Genomic DNA, 25104 nt, shown 5'->3' with positions numbered 1-25104 from the left:
CCAACCTTATTTCTTATTCTTAGGAAGTGGAGCTCTTGGCCTGTTTCTAGGCACAGATCAGCTTTGGAGGTAAGGTATAGATACACAGTCCTCTTACCCAGTGATTCTCAAATTTCACTGTGTGTAGGACTCATCCAGGGATCTGGCTAAGAATGCAGAATCTGATTCAGCAGGTCTGGAGTAGGGCTGAGATTCTGCAGAATCTGATTCAGCAGGTCTGCAATAGAGCTAAGATTCTGCATTTTAACAAGCTCTCAACAGCAACTGATGTTGCTGGCCCGTGGACCACAGATTCAAGGGCAAACTTTAGCCAACATGAATGATTGGTGATAGTCTACTTTAATGAGCTTGCCATTAAAGTAGAGGATTGTTCTAGAAACATTGAGGAAATAATGAGGATTGTTCTAGAAACATTCTGTTTGCCTTAGAGAATTCTCAATTATTCAATTAGTAAAAATGTTACTTTAAGTTTGGGAAGAATTTCCACAAGCATGTATTTTGCTAACTCAAGACTTTTCAACTTCAGTACTAGTGATGTGTTAGGCTTGGTAATTCTTTGGGTGAGGGGCTGTCATGTGCACTGTAGGATGTTTAGCAGTATCCCTGGCTTCTACCCACTACAGTACCCTCCCTCATCCAAGCTGTGACAATTAAACATGTCATCAGACATTTCCAAATACCCTTTGGAAGGTAATACCCGCAATGTGCTGACATGGAATCACTTAGCATCATGATATTTGTTACACTGTGTTATAGATATGAGTTTATAACTTTTAATTACAATGTAGATACATTTCACAACTCTGACATCATCTTCATGTAAAAATCAAGATGGCTTTCAAGAAGCACTATTTAAGCATTAAGACTAAGAAATCTGTCCTTCCCTGCATGGCTTCCAGAACAAGATGCCCTTTCTTTGCTCAGCTTTACATTTAGAATAGTGAGATGTGTATGCCCAAACATATATGTGGGGGGGAGGGGCTATAACTATAGAACTTACATTAAAACCAAGGATATATGAAGCAATAGCAAAATCTCTTTACTTTTGTTTTCATTCAAGAAATATGTGAAAAACTTTGGTGTGTATAGTACTAGATATGTTCATGATGAATTAGAGAGTGACAAAACTCAAAAGAATCACATTTATCATTGAAGTCTTCTGTGTCAGATACTTTAATATTTTGAACCTTGCATACACTAGAAATCAAAAATTCAATTAAATGGCAGCTTTGAGTTAACACTTTTTTAATGTTCTGAAGCCTTTTTATGGGCCATTAGAAAACAAAACAAAACAAAAAACCAACCACCTAAAATTGCCAATCACTTCTCTTGTTTTCCTAGTCAACTTAGTATTGGTATAATTAGAGAATTATGACTCCTGAAAAACATAAAAATCTCCCAACCATGAAGAATTCAGTGGTGTACACATTAATAAAAGAAAGGATAAGAACCATATAATCCCGTTAATAGATGCAGAAAAAGCATTTGACAAAATATAGCACACGTTCCTGATAAAAACCCTCAACAAAGCAGGGATAGATGGAATATACCCAAACATCATAAAGGCCATATACAAAAGAATCACAGCTAATATCATCTTCAGTGAAGAAAACTGGGAGCCTTTCCCCTATAGTCAGGAATAAGACAAGGATGTCCACTCTCACCAATACTATTTAAGATAGTACTAGAATTCTCTCTTACGCTCACAATCAGACAACAAGAAAAAATAAAAAGCATCCAAGTCAGCAAGGAAGAAGTCAAACTGTCGCTATTTGCAGATGACATGATACTTTATGTAGAAAATCCAACAGACCCCACCAAAAAATTGCTAGAACTCATACATGGATCCAGCAAAGTTGGAGGATATGAAATCAATGTCCAGAAATCTGTTGCATTTCTATACACCAATAACAAAGTGGCAGAAAAAGAAATCAAGGGATTGATCTCATTTGCAATTGCACCAAAACCAATGAGATACCTAGAAATAAATTTAACTAAAGAGGTAAAAGAACTGTACCCTGAAAACTATAGAACACTTATGAAAGAAGCTGAAGAGAACAGCAAATACATGGAAAAGCATTCCATGCTTGTGGATTGGAAAACCAAACATTGCTAAAATGTCCATACTACACAAAGCAATATATGCATTTAATGTAATCCCTATCAAAATACCACCAGCAGTTATCACAGAGCTGGAATGAACAATCCTAAAACTTTATGGAAACACAGGAGACCCCAAATAGCCAAAGCAATCCTGAAAAAGAAAAACAAAATGGGAGGCATCATTATTCTGGATTTCTATATTTCTATATATGGTATGGTACTGGCACAAAAACAAACACATAGGTCAATGGAACAGAATAGAGAACCCAGAAATGGACCCTCAACTATATCATCAATTAATATTCAACAAACCAGGAAAGAATATCCAAAGGAAAAATTCTCTTCAGCAAATGATGTTGGCAAAACTGGACAGCAACATGCAGAAGAATAAACTGGACCACTTTCTCACACCACACACAAAAATAAACTCAAAATGGATGAAAGACTTAAATGTGAGACAAAATCCTAGAGAACGCAGGTAGAAACTTCCTTGACCTCAGCCATAGCAACTTCTTGCTAGACAGATCACCAGAGGCAAGGAAATAAAAGCAAAAATGAACTATTGGGACTTCATCAAGATAAAAAGATTCTGCACAGTGAAGGAAACAATCAACAAAATTAAAAGGCAACCTACTGAATGGGAGAAGATATTAGCAAATGACATACCTGATAAAGGGTTGGTCTCCGAAATCTATAAAGAACTTATCAAACACAACAACCCCCCGCAAAAAAAATCCAGTTAAGAAATGGGCAGAAGACATGAATAGACACTTTCCCAATGAAGACATCCAGATGGCTGACAGACACATGAAAAGATACTCAACATCACTCATCATCGGAGAAATACAAATTAAAACCACAATAAGATACCACCTCACATCTGTCACAATGGCTAAAATCAACAACGCAAGAAACAAAGGTGTTGGTAAGGATGTGGAGAAAGGGGAACCCTCTTGTACTGTTGGTGGGAATGTACTCTGGAACACAGCATGGAGGCGCCTCAGAAAGTTAAAAATAGAACTAACTTATGAAGGGTGCCTGGGTGGCTCAGTGGGTTAAGCCTCTGCTTTTGGCTCAGGTCATGATCTCAGGGTCCTGGGATTGAGGCCTGAATTGGACTCTCTGCTCAGCAGGGAGCCTGCTTTCCCCTTCTCTCTCTGCCTGCTGTTCTGCCTACTTGTGATCTCTCTCTGTTAAATAAACAAATAAAATCTTAAAAAAAAAAACAAAAAGAACTAACTTATGACCCAGCAATTGCACTGCTAGGTATATATCCAAAAGACACAAAAACACAGATTGGAAGAGGTACATGCACCCCAATGTTTATAGCAGCATTATCAACAATAGCACACTATTAGTCTACTGACTAATGAATGGATAAAGAAGGTGTGGTATATGTACACAATGGATATAATCCAGTCATCAAAAAGTATGAAATCTTGACATTTGCTATGATGTGAATGGAGCTAGAGTGTATTATGCTAAGAGAAATGAGTCAGTCTGAGAAAGACAAATACCATATGATCTCACTCTTACGTGGAATTTAAGAAAGAAAACAAATGAACTCATGGAAAAGGGAAAAAAGAGAAAGAGGGAAACCATAAGGGACTTTTAACAATAAAGAACAAACTGAGAGTTAAGGGAGGGAGGTAGAGGATGGGCTAGATGGGTGAGGGATATGCAGGAAGGCTCTTGTGATGAGCACTGAGTGTTGTGTGTAAGTGATGAATCACTGAATTCTACTCCTGAAACCAATACTGCACTGTATGCTAACTAACTAAAATTTAACTTAGAGAGAGAGAAAGAGAAAGACAGACAGAATACAGTGGTATAGAGTAAGCAGTTTCCAATCCAGGAAGAAGAATTTTTAGGAGCATTATTTTGTTAGGATCTAATACTCTGAGAGACTCAAAGGACCAAGTTCTCAATAACATCTTAACATGGATATTCAATAACAGACCAGGTTTATACCAAACCAGAACTACATAGCATCGTACATTTTCATTGTTAGTTCTTACAGGCAAGCCCCAAATACTGTCATTTGTGCATATCACAAGCACTGGCTTTTCCTTAGAATTCAAACTTTTATATGAAAGTGCACAAGAAGCTGTCTTGAAAATATAATCCAATAACTATACAACTATATTTCTATGTCAATATTCCTGTTAGAAAATGTATCTTAATTTAGCATCTATATCACCTAGGAAAGTTTCAGCTACAAGTAACCAAAAATCTCCATAAACCACCTTAAACAAAGAGCCCCAATATGCTCCTTTCCAGGCATTCTCAGACCCCCTCCTCCCCAAGAAAGTATATCCTCACACTTTTTGGCCAGAATTGATTGCATATTTATTTTAAACCAGTCCCTGGTAAGTAGAGTGTGATGGCCAGATTGGCTGAAACGAATAGGATTTAGGGTGTATTTAAATCATGAAGGGAAGCTGGCCACTGGCCTAAAACTGAGGCCCTGGCAGAATGGACCAAAGGAGAAAGGCACAGCCTAGTGGTTAAGAGCAAGGGCTCTGGAATAAGCCCACCTGAGTTTAAATCTGGCCTTGCCATTTGCCTGTCATGTGTCTTGAGCAATTACTTAAACGATTCACATCTTCATTTCCCCATCTGTAAAATGGGTTGTTAGGAGGAATAAATGTTAGCATCCATAAGTACATAGCTCCATGCCTGGAACATTTTAACTATAACACGTGTTTGTTAAACAGAAGGCTCAAAAATGTTTGTTTGGTACACAACCAATATGCTCAGTTCTTGGACTGAACCCAGTTTAACTTTCTGCTCAAATTATTGGAATGGATAATGCAGTTGAAGAAATCTCTTTCTGAAGCAGTTGTTTCTGAAGCTGTTGCTGACAGTTACTTATTCCCTTGAGGGAACAAAGCAATGAGAACCTACTCATAGAGAAGCCTAGTCACATGAGGCCTGTTGTCCAAAGTCTAAGGATGCTTGACCTTTATCTGGATGAAGAAGAGATTGTAGAGGAAGGAGCCAAAGAGAGGCAGGGGGAGATGTAAAGACACTGTCCTTCACTCCACGGCTCTCCCTACCCCACCGACCCCAGTAAAATGTAACCAGTTCATAATATTGTGCCCTTCTTGGAATTAATTGTGAATGAATGAATGAACGAACGAGTGAATGAATGAACAAACAAATGGAAGAATGGCAACTAGCTGCCAGACGACCTTATTTTGGGATGAGGGCTCAGTTTAGGAACCAGTAGCCCTTAGCAATTGTACATCTACCTTTAGACATTCTCAAGAACCTCCAAGAGGGTTGTTCTTCTGCTTCATGCCACTACACCATGAGGTGGTAAAAACCCAACCATCTGTTTTCACCTAGCACCCTCAGCACTCTCCTGCCAGGTGGGTGATGCTGACTCCCAAAGCCACACCACAAAAGGCTGGACAGTTAGCAACCCAGATATAAACAGTTGCACAGCTATGAAGTGTTTAAGTTTCCTGGGGCTGAAGGCCACTCAGGGTGAGTGGGAATGGGTACCTACATGGTGTGCTGCCAGGCCCAACAGCATTTCTGTCTGTGGAACAAATCCAAACAAAGATCTATAAATGTATACATGGAATGGACATAACCACCCAGTAGAGCTCCAGCCAGAGGGGAGCTCAGCTAAGCTTCATCTCACTCAGACCCTTGGGCCACTCAAGGGTCCCTATCAGTGGGTGTGAGGGTGTGAAGGGGCTGATTTCTTTTACCTCTTTGTCACCGGTGTTGACAGAGTCGTCCTGCAGGATGAGACCAAACCATACAGAACCCTTCTCCCCACTCAAGCTTAGTCATTCTGGACTCAACTTTTTTTTCCCTAAGACACCTTACCTGAGTGTACCTAGGACCTCCTTGAAGCATGACTCCTGAAGTCATGCATGGGCTACAAGGAGTCAAAGACACAGCCTTGATACCGGCTAACTTACACGTGTCACAATATATGTATGGATATCACAATTCTGGTGTAGTTTTTTTTGGTGGTTTTTCTTGTCTTGATGACATCATTGATGATGTATTATTCTTACTGAGGTAAAATTTGCATGCAGTGAAATGCCCAGATCTTCCACATACAATACCCATATTGCCACCAATATGGGCCCCTCAGGGCCCCTCTCAGCCAGTCGCCACATTTCACTGCCACTGTCGCTCCAATTTCTACTGCCATAGATTCATTTTAAGACTTGACTTCAGTTGCCCTTCACTGGATTGGCCTTGCGCTTAAAATAAAACCCACTCTCCTTACAAGACCTTGTTGGTGTAGCTACTGCTGGCCTGACCTCTCCAATAGCATCAGTCTTCTTGCAATTTCTCAAACTTGCCAAGCCCTCTCATGACCTGGGCCTTCCTACACACACTACGCCCCTCTGAAACACTCCTCTCCCAACTCTGTTTTCTTACAGCAGAGAGTGCTTTTTCCATCCATCAGGTCACAGCTGAGAACCCCTCTGCTAGGAACTTCCTGAACCCCTCTCAGGAGGTGTTTCGACCCCTCCCCCAAATGCCCATTTCTTCCATCACCTCAACTTCTTCCTTTCCTCTTTGCTCTAGCTGTGTGTGTTCTGGCGTATTGGCTACCTGTACCACTAGCTTATCCTTGTAGGCATTTATTCATCTATTTACTCCCCAATATGTGCTCAATGTTTGCTCTGTGCTGAACACTATTCAAGGTGCTGGGGATACAGCAGTGATACAAACAAAATCTTTGCCCTACTGGATTACATTCTAGAAGGGGGAGAGAAACTATAAATGAGTAAGCAAATAAACAGTGGTAGGTCAGAAGTGTTAAGATCTACGGAGGACAATACAGCAGGGAAAGGACACAAGGACTTCTCACACCAGCAAGTGCTAAATTCTCTAAGTAGTCTGAGTCCTCCCCAAGATGATGGCATATAAGCACAAACTTGAAGGTAGAGAGGGAGCAAAATAATTTGTGTATGGAGGGGAGTGCGTTCTAGGCTTCCAATGGCAGAAACATGCCTGATGTGTTCCGGAAACAGCAAGAAGGCTAATGTGACTAGAGTGGGGTGGGCAAGGGTGATTCTCACAGTGATGGAAGGGAGGAGATCTTCCATGGGTGATGAGGGGATGCTGCACGGCCATTTTGAACAGACTTGTGCCTTTTCGTTTGAGTGAAGTATGGGAGGGAGGGTTACCAGGAGGCCAGTTGGAAGCTACTGCAGTCATACACTGGGGAGGCGATGGTGGCTCCAGCAGTAGGAGTAGAGGTGCTAAATAATGATCATCTTCTAAACATTGAGTCAATAGGTTTTGTTCATGCACTGGAAGTGGAATGTGAGTGAAAGGACATGCAAGAGTCAAGGTTGACTCAGGAGGAGCTGACTGGGCCTGGGGCTGGGGTGTATTCCTTCAGTTTTGGACATGCTTAGTTCAGGATGTCTATTAGAAGTCCACATGACATCTATCCCCACTCCTGAACAGAGAGGGGATATGAATCTGGAGACAGAAGTGCAGAATGGAAGATACACATTTGGGAGCTGACAGTCTATGGATACTCCATAAACACAGGAGACTAGGTGAGATGTCATGAAGGTGGCATTGGGTCTGCTTTTCACGACCTTCCATCCAGTGCCTAGAACCCTCATCTGTGTGGTGTATGAATGTATGACCCAAGCAACAACCCACCCATGTTCTTTCCCACAATCCACCCATGTTCTTGTACTAAGCTACTGTCCATTCTTTAAACTCTATCCACTGCATCCTGCAAAATGTCACTAAGTTACAGAAACCAAACACCAAGGTGACCTTATCCATTTTCTACACACTCAGATGGACCTTTCACATCTCACTTCGATCTCATTGGAAGGCAAACCCTTGTTTATTTGCATTCATAATTCATAGGATGGCAGAGGGTGCCATTCGGTGCAAAGCCACAGGACAGAGTGGACGGCACCTTCACAGAAACTGTCCCGAAATCAGGAAGCTGACATCTTCACTCCTAGCTCACCACCAATGGTCACCTCTGTCAAAGCAAAAAAGATCTCAGTGCTTGTGTCATGACGGGAACACGGAGCCACATGTGCCACATTCAAACTGGAGGCAAGCCCCCAGGCTCCCGTCACTCCAAATGCCTCTGTCACTGAATTCGGAGTCACTGAAACGTGATTGTCAATGTGTCCACATTTCACTGCTCATGCCTTGTTTATTCTGCATTATTAAAACCTTCTCACTGCAGCTGTCTCCTATTAGTGCCCAGGTTTGCATTCATAGGTATCTGATCCAGAACTCTTTGGACATTTTGGATCACAGTTTGGAAATGTAAAAGATGGAGAGGAGGGAAAAGAAAGCAGGGCTGCTGGGAGTGGCATCACGATGGCCACCCAGCAACTTGTGCAATGAAGTTTTCAGGAGCTGGGGAGGCTGAAGGAGTTGTAGCAGTGTGCCGGGAGCCTGCCCCCAAGCCACCACCCCTCCCTCCCAAAAGCTCACTTGCTCCTGATGAACTATTTATCTCTTCTCACGCCACGTGCCCGGTAGTCTAGGGAGGAAAGTCCTGCCATTTAAGGAACGTTGATCGATTCATGTTCCAAAAGATAGCCCTTGTGATACACACTTCTTTATGGCACGTTATTATTTTTGACTCCAGTTCTAGCTTTACTCCTACATGAATCCCACAGAGTACGTGGGAAACTTGGTCCTGTGTTTTCAACACGATTTTAAATCCTTCGGTCACGTTCTCACACATTTTGGAGCTGCCCCTTAGGTCCCAGGCATCTTCTTTTCCTCTCCTTTACGAAACTTTTACATTCACTTCTGCACTCACCCCACATGTCTCCTCATTGACAAGGAGAATTTGCTGGTTTGAATTCCAGCTCTGTCAATGGACTGGGTGACCTAGGTCAAGTCAGTTATTCTTTCTTTCTGTGTCGCACTTTCCTCTTTGTAAAGTGGGACAGATGTTAGCTCCGGAAAGTGCCTGTGAGTATAAAATGGGACAAGGCATGGAAAGGACTTAGCATGGCACCTGTTGGGCTGCAAAGCTGACCCTGTCTTAATAAGAATGATTGTTGCTTCCTCTGGTATGATGTGGTCCTATGTGGGTCATGTAGAAAGGACAGTACCTCCAACAATGTCCCAGATGTGTCACATTCCTTTCTTCCTAGACCAGACAACTTGAAATGGTATTCACTCTGTCTTTCCAGATGAATAAAATATTCAGAAAATAAAATTAAATTTCTCTGTGTAAATGAATCACAGAAGAGTGGGAAGGGCCCTTTGTTTGCAAAGGCCATGTGGGAGGATTCTCCTATTCTTTGTAGACTCATTCATGCCCTGTATGGTCTGGGTAGCTCGGCTCAACTGATAACTGTGGACACATGACTTGAGTGCTGGTGAAGAGGAAGGGGACTTGTTGGAGAAGTCCAAAGGTGCCATTCCAACTAGGCTTACCCACTTTGCAAAACCAGCATACACCACTCCACCATACTTACCTCAGGAATAGCACAGGAGGGCCCAGTGTGGGCTGCTTGCTGTCCCTTTCCTTTCCCAGTTGCTGTGAACCTCTGCTCAGTCACCAACATGGGGGTGGTGGAGGCTAGGGGAGGATCCCATCCTCCACACTGAAAGGAGCACACAGATTCTGTGCATTCCCACTCAGTTTTGTTTTGTCTTTTTCTACCCCATCATCTTCCTTCTTTTCCTCCATTCTTTGGGATTGGGGCAAAAAGTGTAGTTGCAATCTTCAATACAACAGTGGGTCCAATTGAAAAGATTTAGGGGCTAAAACCTCCTACAAAGCCCACAGTGCTATGTTCCACAGCAACGTTTGCTGGTCCCTGTCTGGCCCGCAGTGAGCTATGCTTTAGCCTGGACAAGAAATTGTAGCGAAGGAAGGCAGAATAACCATGCTGAAAATGAGGCTGGAATAGGGCCGGCAGTGGAAACTGTCCCATCAAAGTGATTCCTTTCAGCAACACACACGGGGTCTACAGAAGGCCTATTACCGGGGCGCCTGGGTGGCTCAGTGGGTTAAAGCCGCTGCCTTCGGCTCAGGTCATGATCCCAGGATCCTGGGATGGAGCCCCACATCAGGATCTTTGCTCAGCAGGGAGCCTGCTTCCTCTTCTCTGCCTGCTTTTCTGCCTACTTGTGATCTCCGTCTGTCAGATAAATACATAAAATCTTAAAAAAAAAAAAAAAAAGAAGGCCTGTTACCTGGAAGGCGTGACACATGAAACCACTGGGTTCCTCTAACGCCTCAGCAAGATGGGCTGCTTTACAGCCTGGGACATGGGCGGCGGGGGGTGCTGATGGAGAGAGGTTAAATAGCGGGGCTGACTGCTTCTTAGAACCGATGACCTCTGAGGCCAATTCCAGACAAAAACTCTTTCCTCCCATGCATGAAGTCAGATGAGTTAGGTCAGATCATGCAAAATCCCAGTTAAATAAGCCCTACAGTTTGGACTCAAGAGTTTTGGCATCTTCCATTAAATCAAACAAACAAAAAGATGGGAGGAGGAGAGAATTCTATATCCTGTAACAGAGGTGAGAGGCAGGCTCTTTTTTGTTTAAATTTCCATAACTCGGCACTGTTCCTAGAACGAGTGTAAATTTTGCTTCATGCACAGCTCAGTAATTCTGTTCAGGAGAACAGAGCCAGACAATGCGGTGGCCCTCAGCTATCCCCTCACACCTACTGTGTTTACCCAGTCCTCACAGAGGAGGGATTATAATTGCAATAATTAAATAGTTGTCCCGGAAGACTGTATAGAGGAATGGCTAAGACACATGTCAGATCTGCAGCTCTCCTACTTGTTAGCTCTGTGCTACTTGGTGGCTGCATTCCCCTCACGGAGACTCAGTTTCTTCTTGTGCAAGCTGAGGCTATCACAACAGACTCATCTTTCAAGGGACCTGAGTTTTAAAGTCAGTGCTTAATACAGTAACCAACCGCAGACTAATTATGCTGTTTCTTTTTAAGCATCAAACGGAAGAGCTGACTAGCACTGAGGAACTGCATTGTATGAAGAACACGTGGTTGTAACTACTCTAAGTCTAGGGCAAGAATTCAAAGCACCAAGAGGTTCTCAACCTGAGAGATGCATGGACCCTGAGAGGCAGTGGGGGACTCTGGATTTATAGCCCTCAGCCCTTTCTCCATCTGGGGCGTCCAGTTTTTGGTTCAAATGTCAGGCAGAACTGGCCGGAAATCACTAACCCAAGCTTTCTTCCTTTCTTTTGCCCACCTGCCTTGTTCCTCACTCTCACCTTCTCCCTTGTTGGAATTCCAGCCAGTTCAATTCCAGATTGATGCAGTTCAACTAGAATACACGTATTAAAGGACCAACTTGCAAGAATGAAATAAAATATGCATCTGTGCCCATAGCCGAGATGCACCCCTTCCATTTCTCTTCCAGAGCCAGCCTGCTGCCAACCTTGCTGTGAAGCCAGCTAGCCGCCCTCAGCTGCTGCTCCAGGATCGGCTCCTCCCGGCAGCTCGCAGCCAGTTCAAGCATTAGGAAACCAGAGCCAGGCCATTCCCACCCAGTCTGGCCTCCTCTGATGGCGAGGGCAGACTTTGTCTGGGGCTCTCTTATGGGCACCGTGAAGACCTTTCCAGACCCCGCATGTTGAAGGTGCCATGCAGTCCTGCCTTCCCTTCCATCCTTACCCACAAAGGTGCAGACTAGCATCGTGGCTTGAGGCTTTCCCCAATTTTGTCTTGTCACCTGCTTCCCAGAGGACCTGGGCTGACATGTCATATAAAGTACAGGGCGTAGAATAAAGGTTCAGGAGATGTTAGATGTTACTGTTATAACTATGAGGATTTATTAAACTAATGACTCTACTACCAGAAGACGCCTAGAGGCACATATTCTCATGATGACCTGATCCGAGAGTCCTCAGTAGACTCTTGGGCCTCGCCTAGCCTACATCAATTTCTCTGCCCCGTGGCACCATTCCAAGGAGATCATTGCACTTTTCCTAATGCTTTGCTGTGCAGAGGGAATTTGAAAGCCACTAGAGGATTTGGTGAAAGCTTCAAAATTAGCTGGAAAAATGGGCCTCCACAGCCCTTTGTCTTGGCAAGAACAAACATCATGGTCCTAAGAGTCTTCTTAAAACAAGTATTGCTGAAAGCCACATTCATTAAACAGAGCCTTTCCTGAGGGAGTTCTGTGTGAAGTTATTATGGTCTACCTAGCGTGTGTAGCGTGCACACAGGACATTGATTAGTCTTGCAGAGGGAAATGGTGGTCAAGGCAACGAGGGAAAACAGAAGGGTCTCTGAATACACCCCATCAATCTGCGGCCCTAAAACATATCCATTAGAGCAGAAACACTTTTCAGTGACAGGTCCCACAAATACTGTTGAAACCCCTCTTATGATGACAGCTATAAACTCCATTCTCCTGAGATCTAAGAGGCTGGTTCCAATTCAGTGACCACAGCCTTCACAGAGTAGCTATCAACAATATGATAATGGCTTGTGATAAAGGTGCTGTTGATGTTCGGCTTAACGCAGCAGAGAGGGAAGGAAGGATCAGCAGCAATTAGGTGCTTAATAAAAACCACTTTGGAGATGCTGCTGCTGAAATGATTGTCACAGGTGGTGCAAGGGACTCAGCAATCAATCCCAATGAAGCCCATGGTTTTTTGTTTTTTGTTTTTTTGGTTTTTTTTGAAAGCACCTCTTCCATCAAATACAAACTATGTGACTTTTGCTCTACCTGAAGGAATAAGAATCAACTTGATCTGACTACTCACATAAAAGCCATGGGTAGAAGGACCACTGAAGACCTTGGGCACACTTGGGTCAATGGTGAGACTAGGGGGAGGGAAGGCAAATCCAAGTGATGGCTGCAGTTTTCACCTAATTCACAAAGCCAACAGTGATCAAGTCTCAGCATAGTGTTCTGTAACTACAATTTGAGTGTCGCTAGTTAAATAACCTAGAAAGGGAAGAGCAGACACCCATCACAACCGCACACTCACCCTCTTTGGGGTGGAGAAAATAATATCAGATTACAGGAAAAACAAATGGGACTGTAGTTACCTATCTTTCCACAGATTATTCAATGAGATTTCCACTCCTGTTTCTATTATACTAAAATTACTCTAGCCTGATACACATTTTGTACCAGAAAGAACACTGGCTGGTAAGCATGACAGACCCAGACCTGTTCGTGGTTCTGAGCGCCTTCCCTAGTTCTGTGGTCACAGGCAACCTACTTCTCTCAGTGACTCAGTTTCTTCATCTGGAAAACAGAAATAAGAATAACTACCCAACGGTTTTGTGAGACAAAATACCCATGTGGGTGTGAGAGGCCTCAGCATCCTGTCCCAATAGATTTAAAATCAACTCACAAAGTCTAGCCTGTATCCATTTCTCTGCCCCTGTGGCACCATTCCAAAAAGATCACTCTTTTCCTAACACTTCACTGAGCAGAGAAAATTTCAGTTATCATATCACATGTGACAGATGCACGGCCCAGAGAGCAAAACTGCTGTCCTATATTTATCATTGGCCCTAAGAAATAAAAAGGAGGGAATTTTTTTTTTTTAATACCACAGTTGTGAAATCTCACACTAACATTAGAGAGTTTGGGAAGTTTCATAAAAAATCCACAAGATGGGGTGCCTGGGTGGTTCACTCAATGGCCCCATTGACTCTTGGTTTTAGCTCAGGTCATGATCTCAGGGTCATGGGATCAAGCCCTGTGTTGGGCTCCATGCTCAGCAAGGAGTCTTCTTGAGAGTCTCTCCCCCTCTTTCTGCCCTACCCACAGCTCATGCACTTGCTCTCTCCAAAATAAATAAATAAATCTTTTGAAAAAACCCACAGGATTATGCTAAACGAAATAGATCAATCAGAGAAAGACAATTATCGTATGCTCTCTCCGATATGAGGTATTTGAGAGGCATGATAGGGGGTTGTGGGGGGAAGAGATGGAAAAAAATGAAACAAGATGGCATCGGGAGGGAGACAAACCATAAGAGACTCTTAATCTCAGGAAACAAACTGAAGATTGCTGGGGGTTGGGGGGTAGGGATAGAGTGGCTGAGTTATGGACATTGGAGAGGGTATGTGCTATGGTGAGCACTCTGAGTTGTGTAAGACTGATGATTCACAGACGTGTATCCCTGAAGCAAATAATACATTATATGTTAACAACAACAACAAAAAAAAAACCTACAAGATGGCTGGGTATCATCATCATAATTAATATCTCATTAATTAATTATTAAATTTTAGATACTATTTTAAGTACCTTACATTGATTACCGCATTTTAATCCCCAGCCTACTCTGTGAGGTAGGAGTCATTACTGTCCTATTTTACAGATTACAAAACTGAGGCACAGTGAAATTTAGTAACTTGCACAAGGTCACACAACCTGCAAGTAACAAAGGCTCGTCTTGTATACAGGCATTTTGATTTCCAGCCCTGTGTTCCTATAAGTATGCCAAAGTATGCCAAAGACGGGACTTCCAGACTGGCTAGCAAAGTTCTATTTCCTGACCTGAGTGGTGTTTGCTGTATATTTTATTCATGTGTATTTTCTGAATCAATTTTAATCTATTAAAAATAAAAAGTAAAACACTAGTAGCTAAAATTTTGTCACTTGGTGTTTTGTGTAAAAATGGATGTGTTTTTGCAACCATAGGCACAGAAAGATGTTTCTGCAATATTGTAATATTTGTCTCCTATTGTAATATTTGTCTCCTGGTTGGCTGCAATATTATAATATTTGTCTCTTGGTTGGCTCAGTCAGAAGAGCATGGTGAGACTCTTGATCCTTGGGTCATTAGTTTGAGCCCCATGTTGGGTGTAGAAATTATTTAAATAAATAAAAAAGATTTGTCTCACATGTTTAGGACCGTGGCACAGAATGAAATGGGAATTGTATTTTAAATGTGTGGTAGGAGGTGATGTTGTTCACCAGAGTCCATTGGAAAATGGGGAAATGATAGAAGGGAAGCATTTTTATTTTGGCATGCTGAATCACTCTCTGCCTTGACTGTATTTCTTTCAACATTCATCTACTTCTCTCTTCACGCATTTGTCTCCTAAATTCTCGTTCTCCTCTTTCTCTCATCCTTTTCTCTTCTTAGCCTCATATCCATATCCTTCTAGTTTCCCTTTCCTTGTCTCTTTCTCTTTTCTTATATAGAACCTGAAAACATTTCTTATTGGCTTTATTTATTGAATATTATAATATTTATTGACTATTACATTCTTTAAAAATTATTGTATACAAACTTCAATTAATCCTCATGAATTAAGTTTCCATTGATACAGGTACCCCTTGATTGACTTCTAATTTCCTAGCTTAATGATTCCCAGTAACAAAACTTCTGTGCCTTAAGAAATTTTAGGACTGGGGGTGCCTGGGTATCTCAGTGGGTTAAAGCCTCTGCCTTCGGCTCCGGTCATGATCCCAGGGTCCTAGGATCAAGTCCTGCATCAGGCTCTCTGTTCAGCAGGGAGCCTGCTTCCTCCTCTCTCTCTGTCTCCCTCTCTGCCTACTCTCTCTCTCTCTGTCAAATAAATAAAAAAATCTTTAAAAAAAATTTTTAGGACTAGAAAGGTTACCATGTTATGGCCTAAGAGGAAAATGAAGTTTATGAGCATAAGTTGCCCAAAGTAATCTGCTTACATCTTACATACCTCTTGCTTTTTTTTTTTTTCTTTCCTATAGACACCTGGCAGAGAAATCACATGCTGGGACTGTTTCTTAGCCTATAACCCAGCTAGGGCTTAATCTTGCTATTGTTAAAGAGATCTATGCCGAGGACATACAGAGACTCCAGCACTGTGTGGAAGGATGGGCCCACAAAGGCTGGGCATGGCCAGAAAGATCATACCCTAATCCCAGGATCTCTGGGCCTCATTCTCAGAACTAATTTGTGCACTAGGACATGACTCAAAAATCTGATTACCAGGCAGAAAAGTGTATTTTTAAAAATCTGCATAGCTCTTCTAAAGAGACATCTGCATTCTTTATTTAACAGCTGTATACAGGGTGCTCTTCAGTGCAGTGTGTATCATCTTTCCACTTGAATAAGTACTGGGTGCTCCAGCCCATCCCTCATCAACTTGGTCCACACCAGAATCTCAGAACTCCATGCGGTCCTAACTGTCCCTGGACCCATCATACTGGGCCTTTATAACAAACCCTAGTACCCTCCCAATGCAAACAAACAAATAAAAACAAACAAACAAACCCCAAAACACCCTAGCCCCCCATCCCCACTTCAAGTTCTAAGATTTCCTTGACTCTCTTTGGGAAGTCACAACCTGGTCAGGACCTCAGACAGCTCCACATCTCTGTTGGGGAGCGGCCTATACCTGTTGGAATGTTCTGTAAGCAGGCTGGGGTCCCTCATCCTTGACCTCTTCCTCTGCTGCTGAAAACACTGTTTCTTCTTCTTCCTCGTCACTTTCTTCAGAGCAGGAATCAAAGGCATCAGCATAATACTCTTCAGCCACAAGCGGGTCTTCAGGGATCTCTGAAATAGAGAATAAACAACAATCAGACCCTATAAGTCATTAAATTAGAATGAGTCTAGGATCTCCCATATTTTCCCAGAGATATATGTTATGCTTGCACTGACAAAGCTTTCATGGAGTGTAAAGCTGAATATTAGCTTCCTGAAGTGTCTGGTTGACTTTAATAAATACTCAGCAAAATTAAGCCAGTAGAGGAAAGGAGGGATGATTCATTTATATTTTGAAGGTGGAAGAATAAAACCATGACATGAGAAGAAATGATCTCCTTTAAAGTCTTTACATTCAGAGGCATGAATCCTTAAGACAAATGAGGGGATTTAGGAACAAACACTGGATGAGAGGCTTTGGCTGCAGGACCCTATTACACACCCACATTAAATTTCTGCAGAGGCTGTTGGAGCAGAACTTGGTCAGCACTCTTCCCTGTTGTTTCTTTTTTAAAAAAATATTAGTTATGAGACCAGGCAAGATGGATAGGATATACAGCAATGGCATTTAGGCAAGCCGAGGGAAACATTATGAGTTTTTTCCCAACAGGCTATGAAGGCTTTTGAGGTGGAGTCAGCTGGGACCTTGCTTACTCACCTCTATATGTGACATTTATTTTTTTTTAAGATTTTTATTTATTTGTGTGTGAGAGAGCACGCACGCACAAGCAGGGGGAGCTGCAGGCACAAGGATAAGCAGTCTCCCCACTGAGCAAGGAGCCCAATATAGGACTCAATCCCAGGACTCTGGGATCATTACCTGAGCTGAAGGCAGATGCTTAACTTACTGAGCCAACCAGGCATCCCTATTTTTTTTTTTTTAAAGGAAAGACCATCCCTTAAGTTGATGCCAAGAAGTGGCTACCTAAGTTATTTTATGCAATGTTATTACTAACTAAAAATGTAATTTTTACTTATAATGGTTTTCAACCAAGAAAGGCCAAGAATAGGTCACCAAACAACAACAACAACAACAAAAACCCATAGCGATATCAACTCCAATTTCCTAAAGAAGGCATAGAAATTGGGAAATACTGTTGGGGAGAGGAGTGAATTACAGTGACAGCCCACACATTAAAACCATGGGCATTTTCGGCTTTGCACCAGACTCTGATTTATAAACAAAAACAACTCTTCTGATTTATAACAAACAGCACTGTATTTCATCCCACTGTTTCTACTCTGTGTTTACTGGGGGAAAATACGGAATTACGGGTCAGAGAATCAGGTTTGAATCTAAGCTCTACCACCTCTTATGTAAGAAGTGAGGCAAGGGGCTTGAGCTTCCTGAGCCAAGTTCTCCAGTAAAACTGGCATAAGGGAAACCTAGCAGGGTAGCTATGAAGATCCAGTAATAGGATTCTTATGAAAGCATTGTCTATAGGGAAACTTTATAAAATGTTCACTCAATTTCCACATCTGAAAAAAGGGGCTTTTTGTTAACTGATTCCAGAATCCTCTGGAAGTAAGATACTTAGGGACTACTTTAAAATCTTTGTTATCTATGGTTTCCCATAAGACAAAAGAGTCAGTGTCATGGCATCAAAATTAGCTCAAAAAGACAAAAATAATATATACTCAAAACTGCCTTTGCCAGCTTCTTAGGAAGGAGCATATTGGGCATTTTGGAAACTCCAACACAGCCTGTTTCCCTTCAGATCACATGTTTTCAGTTGAACAGCAAATGAAGTAGATTCTTTGTATATAGGGGTCACGTTTTATAAAAATCTTTATTCAAGATTGATTAATGAAATGGAATGGTGGACAGAATAATGTGACTCCCTGTGTCTCTTCGTCCGCTCCCCAGCATCTCTCTTTTTCACAGATTGGTCCATTCTTTCCCCCTCTTCCCACTCCCTCCTATTTCCTCTTCCTCTCCCAAAGGCTCTCTGTTTGTCTGACAGTTACTCATTCATTTACTTATTCCTTATATTCTCCCTTTTCCCCTCTATTTCTCTTCCCCTCCTCCTTTAGGCCAGAATATTTGCTTTCAAATTTTACTGTGACACAAGAGGAAATATATCATTTACATTGTTGCCCAGCACACAGAAATGTGCTTACATTTGTGTACAAATATAAATTTATAGTTGAAAGTTTCATGCATCAAGATTTACCCATACTAAATATGACACATTCTAGTCTTTCACATTCTATTCAATTTTTTACAATGCTAGTTGCAACTTGTTAAAGTGATTTCTCAACACACAATTTGAAGAACACTGGTTGAGAATGCTGGCTTTGGAATCCAAAAGATCTACGTTTAAATCAAGGCTCTAATATCAGCTCTGTGACAGGCATTACTTAAATTTCCTGTACTTCAGTTTTCTCACCTGTAAAATGGACATGACTGTAACCATCTCTGAGGATTGTTGTGAACATTAAATAGTATGATGGATGCAAAGCACTGTGTACATGGTAGGCACCGAATAGATGTCATTTACTAACATGTAACATAAAACTCTGTATATGTGTTGCCTGTAATGCACAACACCAAGAAGAAATATAAATATTAGACAATCACAGATTTTTATCAAGTTTAATTTTATATATACACATACATGCACAAAATAGAATTACTTCTCAAAATCCATACCGTACACATTTCAAATGGGCAGTAAGGCAGCAGGCCAAACCATACAGACAAATCCTTCTCTTGATAAATACCAAACCCCACCTCCCATAACATGGCTTCTGTGCAGTCTTAGCCTCAGAGGAAAGATTCCCTCTCTCACCAGGGTTCCCCTCCCAGGAAGGAGAGGAAGGAAAGAAATGCTCAGTAGAATATGCCATCCTGGGACTTATGCCCGAGTCAGGAAACTGACTGGGATGAAGCCACCTCCAATATTTCTTAAACAAGCACCACTATCTTGGTTCATCTCAAAAAAGTTCATTTTCAAAAGGAAAAGTCAAAAGAAATATAAGTCTGCTCAAACTGTGTTTGTCAAGCTATGTGTTTTTCAAACGCGGGCCCAGTTTGAAGCCTTGTTAGGCTAAGGCTCATTTCTCCTGTCATTGAGGGAAAATGGTCCGTGATAAATAGCTTTAATTTCCTCACACCCTGAAGTCAGCCTCATAACAGATGCGCTGGAGCGGCATTCCCGATCTCTGCGAGGCTGGGTGGGCAGCGGCAGTGTGTTTGTGAAGGAATCCTCTCATGGCTGCCTGAGCTTGGGCATGGTTGTTGCAGGTCCACGATGGAGAAAAAGACAGGCGATCACCCTGTGCCACGCAAAGGATGCTGTTTGCCAGACCTTTCAATTAAGACCTTAATACGGATGCCGGGGTGTCAGTTGAGCCACCAACTCCTGGTTTCGACTCAGGTCATGATCTCAGGGTCAGGTTCGTGAGATCAGGCCCCAAGTCTGGCTCCGAATTCAGCATGGAGTCTGCTTATTCCCTCCCTCCCCCTCAGTCCACCCGCCAGTGCTCTACCTTAAATAAATAAATAAACACATAAATAAATAAATAAATAAATAAATCATTAAAACTAAAAAAGACCTTAGGGACACCTGGGTGGTCAGTTGTTAAGCATCTGTCTGGCTCAAGTCACGATCCCATGGTCCTAGGGTCAAGCCCTACAACAGGCTCCCTGGTGGGCAGAGGGCCTGCTTTTCCCTCTCCCACTGCCCCTGCTTGTGTTCCCTCTCTCACTATCTCTCTGTCAGATAAATAAATAAAATTTTTTAAAAAAGCAAATAAATACAAGATACAAAATAAAAAAGACCTTAATGTATATCTTCCTCTAAGACTTCAGTGAACATCAGTAGCCCCCTCGGGTATTACTATAACACAGATCACTAGGCCCTGCCCAGATGCTGATTCAGTAGGTCTGGAGGGAGGCCCGAGAACTGCATTTCAAACAAGTTGTCAGGGAATGCTGGTGCTGCTGGTCTGGGGCCACAACATCCAAACCACTGCTCTAGGATGTGACCAGTTCAAATAAAAGTACTATCATATATAATTACATAGACGCACTATAATAAAATACATAAGGCTATAATACCTGTACATCTTCCAACCTTACATACTACAAACCCTAAAAAATGAAAAAACAAACTTTACTTTATAAGAGTTCAATCCTTTGTGTCATGAGTTTCTTAACTACTCACGATTTCTGTGAAGTTTTATAGAACTGTCCCCATTTTGCTGATGGGGAAGAACAAAGTAGTCCAAAGTTACAACACTTCCACAGTTTGCAAAAGCACATTCATATCCATTATTACATTTAATCAGTGCAACAGTTATTCAAGCTAGACCAGGAAAACAATTTTATCTTGTTTTTCAGACTGTGAAATTGAGGTTCAGACAGGCTAATAATCAACTGAAAGTCACACAGCTATCTTCAGGGTGGACACTAGATTAGAACACAAATAACTTGAATCCGATCTTTTTCCCATTGAATGGCGCTATTTCATGGGTAGCTAGGAATTTTCATGTCATGAATTAAACCATGTCATGAATTAAAGTCATGATTGTCTTCCCCCACCACTCTGAAAGATGTTGGACAGCAAGGGATAGACCTTTTTTAAAAATTTTTTTTTTAATTTATTTTCAGTGTAATAGTATTCCTTGTTTTTGCATCACACCCAGTGCTCCTTGCAATCCGTGCCCTCTCTAATACCCACCACCTGGTTCCCCCAACCTCCCACCCCCCATCCCTTCAAAACCCTCAGATTGTTTTTCAGAGTCCATAGTTTCTCATGGTTCACCTCCCCTTCCAATTTCCCTCAACTCCCTTCTCCTCTCCATCTCCCCATGTCCTCCATGCTATTTGTTATGCTCCACAAATAAGTGAAACCATATGATAATTGGCTCTCTCTGCTTGACTTATTTCACTCAGCATAATCTCTTCCAGTCCCGTCCATGTTGCTACAAAAGTTGGGTATTCATCCTTTCTGATGGAGGCATAATACTCCATAGTGTATATGAACCACATCTTCCTTATCCATTCGTCCATTGAAGGGCATCTTGGTTCTTTCCAGTTTGGTGACGGTGGCCATTGCTGCTACAAACATTGGGTACAGATGGCCCTTCTTTTCACTACATCTGTATCTTTGGGGTAAATACCCAGTAGTGCAATTGCAGGGTCATAGGGCAGTTCTATTTTTAGTTTCTTAAGGAATCTCCACACTGTTCTCCAAAGTGGCTGCACCAACTTGCATTCCCACCAACACTGTAAGAGGGTTCCTCTTTCTCCACATCAAGGGATGTGGACTTTTGACTTTCTGAGATGGGAAAACTGAAGCTTAGTCATCCTGATGAACTGCCTGGAAGGAGATGGGAATAGTGAATGACAGGGCCCCTCCCTTAGACTCAGCCCAACTGTCACTACACTTGACCTCAGATGTGCTCGAACTGCAGGGTACATCAGGATCCCCTGGAGGCCTGATTCCTGGCCCCATGCCCAGTGTTTCAGATGCAGTAGTCTTGGGAGGAGGGCAGCGCGGGCTATGCGGTAAGACGCTGCTGCCAAGTCTGGCAACACTCTTTAAGAACTACCACTCTACCTCTTAGGACCTTCAAGGAGAAAGTGACATACAAGTGCAACTGTTTAGTGAGACATTCCCCCATACTTCATCAATTATTGCACCAGCTCTTCAAACTTCTAAAATGATCGGGGAAATGCACCAAGGAATTAAAAAAAAAAAAAAAAAAAGAGGCAATAAAACAAGAACTTTTCATCAAGTCAAAACCAAGTTTCCTCTAAAGGAACTTGGTTATGTGGCAGGAATACCTCAGCCTGTGCACCCGCCACCACCCTGAATGATTCTAACCATTCAGTACACCGTGAGCAGGTGCATGCCATGAGCTTAGCACAGTGGTTTCTACAGGGTGGTCCCAGAAGAGCAGTAAGAACATCACTTAGGGTCTTACTAGAAAAGCAAATTCTTAGGCATCCCAGACTACCTGAATCAGAAACTGGGGTGAGGGTCCAACAATCTGCATTTTAGCAAGCCCTTCAGGGGGATCCTAGAAATTTAAGAACCACAGACTTAGCATAATGCCTAGCACTTACTGTCTGCTCAGAGAAAAATAGTTTCTTCCGATACCCCCCATTGATAAGCTCTTAGGAGGCAGGAGCCACGCCTATCCTGTTCCCTGTGGCTTCTCCAACCTGTGGCTCAAAGCAGACACTCCAAACCTTTGTCGAATAAATGAATGCCTACGTTTCTAAAAGATAAGGACTTTCGAACTACTACATAGTATTTCATGTAAAGAATTTCCTAATCTTTGGGGGAGGGCCAGGAGAAGGCAGGGAGGGAATATGAAGATTTTTTTCCCCTGAGACTCCTCTTTCTCTCCTCTCTCTCGAAGACTCGGAACTTTTATCTCAGAAGGAATCATAATTTGCAACAGTAAAAATGTCTTCTTCATACCAACATCTGCAGCTGTCTCTGAGTCTAGACTACGCAATGTGTGACAGCAGTCACTGGTAGTCTGTGCTCTCCTCCAGGTGCCCAGACTCCGCTTCAGCTACAAACCACTCTCCGCACATCTAATAATAGTGTCAGAACGGTTCGGTGACCAAGTGACTTGTGATTTGGGAAATCCAACAGATGCACTCACACTTTTCTGCCCCTTCTCCTAGGAAGCCAGCAATATCCACAGGACACTTTTTAAAATGGTTCTCACTCTGCCCACCATCTAGGAGAAAGCATTTCCTCATAGAGAGCATGCTCTCTCCTGCTGCGGCAGAGCCGGCTGGGGCTGAGTAGGGTACCTCGGGCCAGGCAGCTGCCCAGGGATGCCCTTCTTTATTTTTCCTTTCTTTTTTAGTTTTTCTAAGTGGGCAATGGCTTTATTATGAGCCAGAAAATACTGAACAAAAGATATAATATGAAGAAACTGATCTATTGTTAGATCTTGATGTGGCTTCCAAAGACCATCTTCTCCCATTATAAATTGGGAGCAGCGGTGCTCAGAATGACAATAGTTATTATTATACTGTCAAGGCAGTCCTCAGAATTTCTTATTTTCCTAAAAATGGCACTTGTGGGTGTGAAAAGGATTGCCTTAATCCATTTTTTAATGAAAACATTTTAAATAAAGACATCACCTCATATGTAGGAGAAACCTGTGATTAACATGCTACATCATTCCCCAAACTACTGGGTGAGACAACGTCTGGAGAAGGCACTCAGAGGCAGACACTGTCAATACTGAGCTGCCTCAGTTTCCCCAGGGAGCGCTGTCTTGTGTAAGGTTGGGACAAGTTGGGATAAAAAACACCGAAACTGAAGCCCAAGTTAACTGGTGATGTCTGCTGCTGCCTCCCACCAGGAGCGGGAATAAGGAGTAGAGATTAGAAGATAAGCTATAGGGTCAGCCTGAGGTTCAAATCTGGCCCTTGTTGTGTATGGGCTGTGTGACCCTGGGCAGCCTCTGTCACTTCTTGGGTCGGTTTTCTAACTCTAAGTGGGCATAGTGAATACTACTGGTGTGCCACTGAAACCTCCTAACCAGACACATTTTGGCACACTCACACTCCAGCTGTGTTGCTGTGTTTGTCACACACTTACCATCACAATGTTGCTGTGTTCGTCAGCTCAGGCCATCACAGCAAAATGCCACACACTGCGAGGCTTAAACAACAAAAATGCATTTTCTCATAGTTCTGGAAGCTAGAAGTCCGAGGTCAAGGTGTCAGCAGTTCTGATTTCTCCTGGGCGCCTGACCCTCTGCACACTGGTGCTCCTGGTGTTTGTCAGTGTCCTCATCTCCTCTTCTAACAGAAGAACCAGTCGGATAGGATTGGGCCTCATCCTAACAGCCTCATTTTACGTTAATCACCTCCTTAAAGGCCCTATCTCCAAATGTAGTCGCATTATAAGGTACTGGGGGTTAGGGTTCAATATGTGAATTTTGGGGGGACAAAATTCAGCCTGTAACAATGGCTAACAGGGCACAAATGTTCCCTTCTCCAGACAAGTGCTCTCAGATCGAAGAATTTCCTTAGCAAAGAGGTTATACATTCCCTCCATTGTGGAGAGCAGCCCTGGCCAGTGACTGCATGACTTACAGTGGAGCCAGCCCCCTGGTATCACCTGCTCCAAGTGGGATCAGGCTCCTTCCACTGCTGCCCTGTCCAGACATACCCCCCGCCCCCAGCCCAAGAGTGCTCACTCAGCAAAACACATGCACCAGAATAACCATCTCAGGCTCCGCATCTAAGGAGTCCAACCGAAGACTTGGGGATATTACAATAATAATATGTGAACTCATGAGTATAGCATACAATTTTACAAAAGATAAGTGCTGCTATTCAATTATGTAAACACCTCTTAAAGGAAAACAGAGGCCAGCAAGGTCAAATTCTTTTATATTATACATTTAATCCTCAAGACTTTCTAGAAAACAATAGAGCCCATACCATATGGACACTGCTAAAGTGAGTCATTTGTTAGATATCCGTTACATCTCAGACACCTCAATTTTTTATTTCTTGAGGTCTAATCTCCTTGCCCTGCTAAAAGTTTTCTTAAAATGCTCTATCTAGTATGGTGTCCAGAGCATAGTAAGTGCTTAATA

At 42.5% G+C, this 25104-nt stretch overlaps 1 protein-coding gene across 6 annotated transcripts in view; it reads right to left on the bottom strand.

Moving 5' to 3' along the window:
• The window catches only part of NEK11 (NIMA related kinase 11), a 245163-nt gene that overhangs the window by 74550 nt on the left and 145509 nt on the right, over positions 1–25104 (bottom strand). For all 6 annotated transcript variants that reach the window (XM_059390919.1, XM_059390921.1, XM_059390918.1 and 3 more), the window contains one exon: positions 16427–16587. In XM_059390919.1, coding sequence (XP_059246902.1) covers positions 16427–16587 — 161 coding nt within the window. The remainder of the gene's footprint in view (positions 1–16426; positions 16588–25104) is intronic.

This window comes from Mustela nigripes, chromosome 2, assembly GCF_022355385.1.
Source record: "Mustela nigripes isolate SB6536 chromosome 2, MUSNIG.SB6536, whole genome shotgun sequence".
Classification (NCBI taxonomy): Eukaryota; Metazoa; Chordata; class Mammalia; order Carnivora; family Mustelidae; genus Mustela; species Mustela nigripes.
This window is presented reverse-complemented; position numbering and strand designations above follow the sequence as displayed.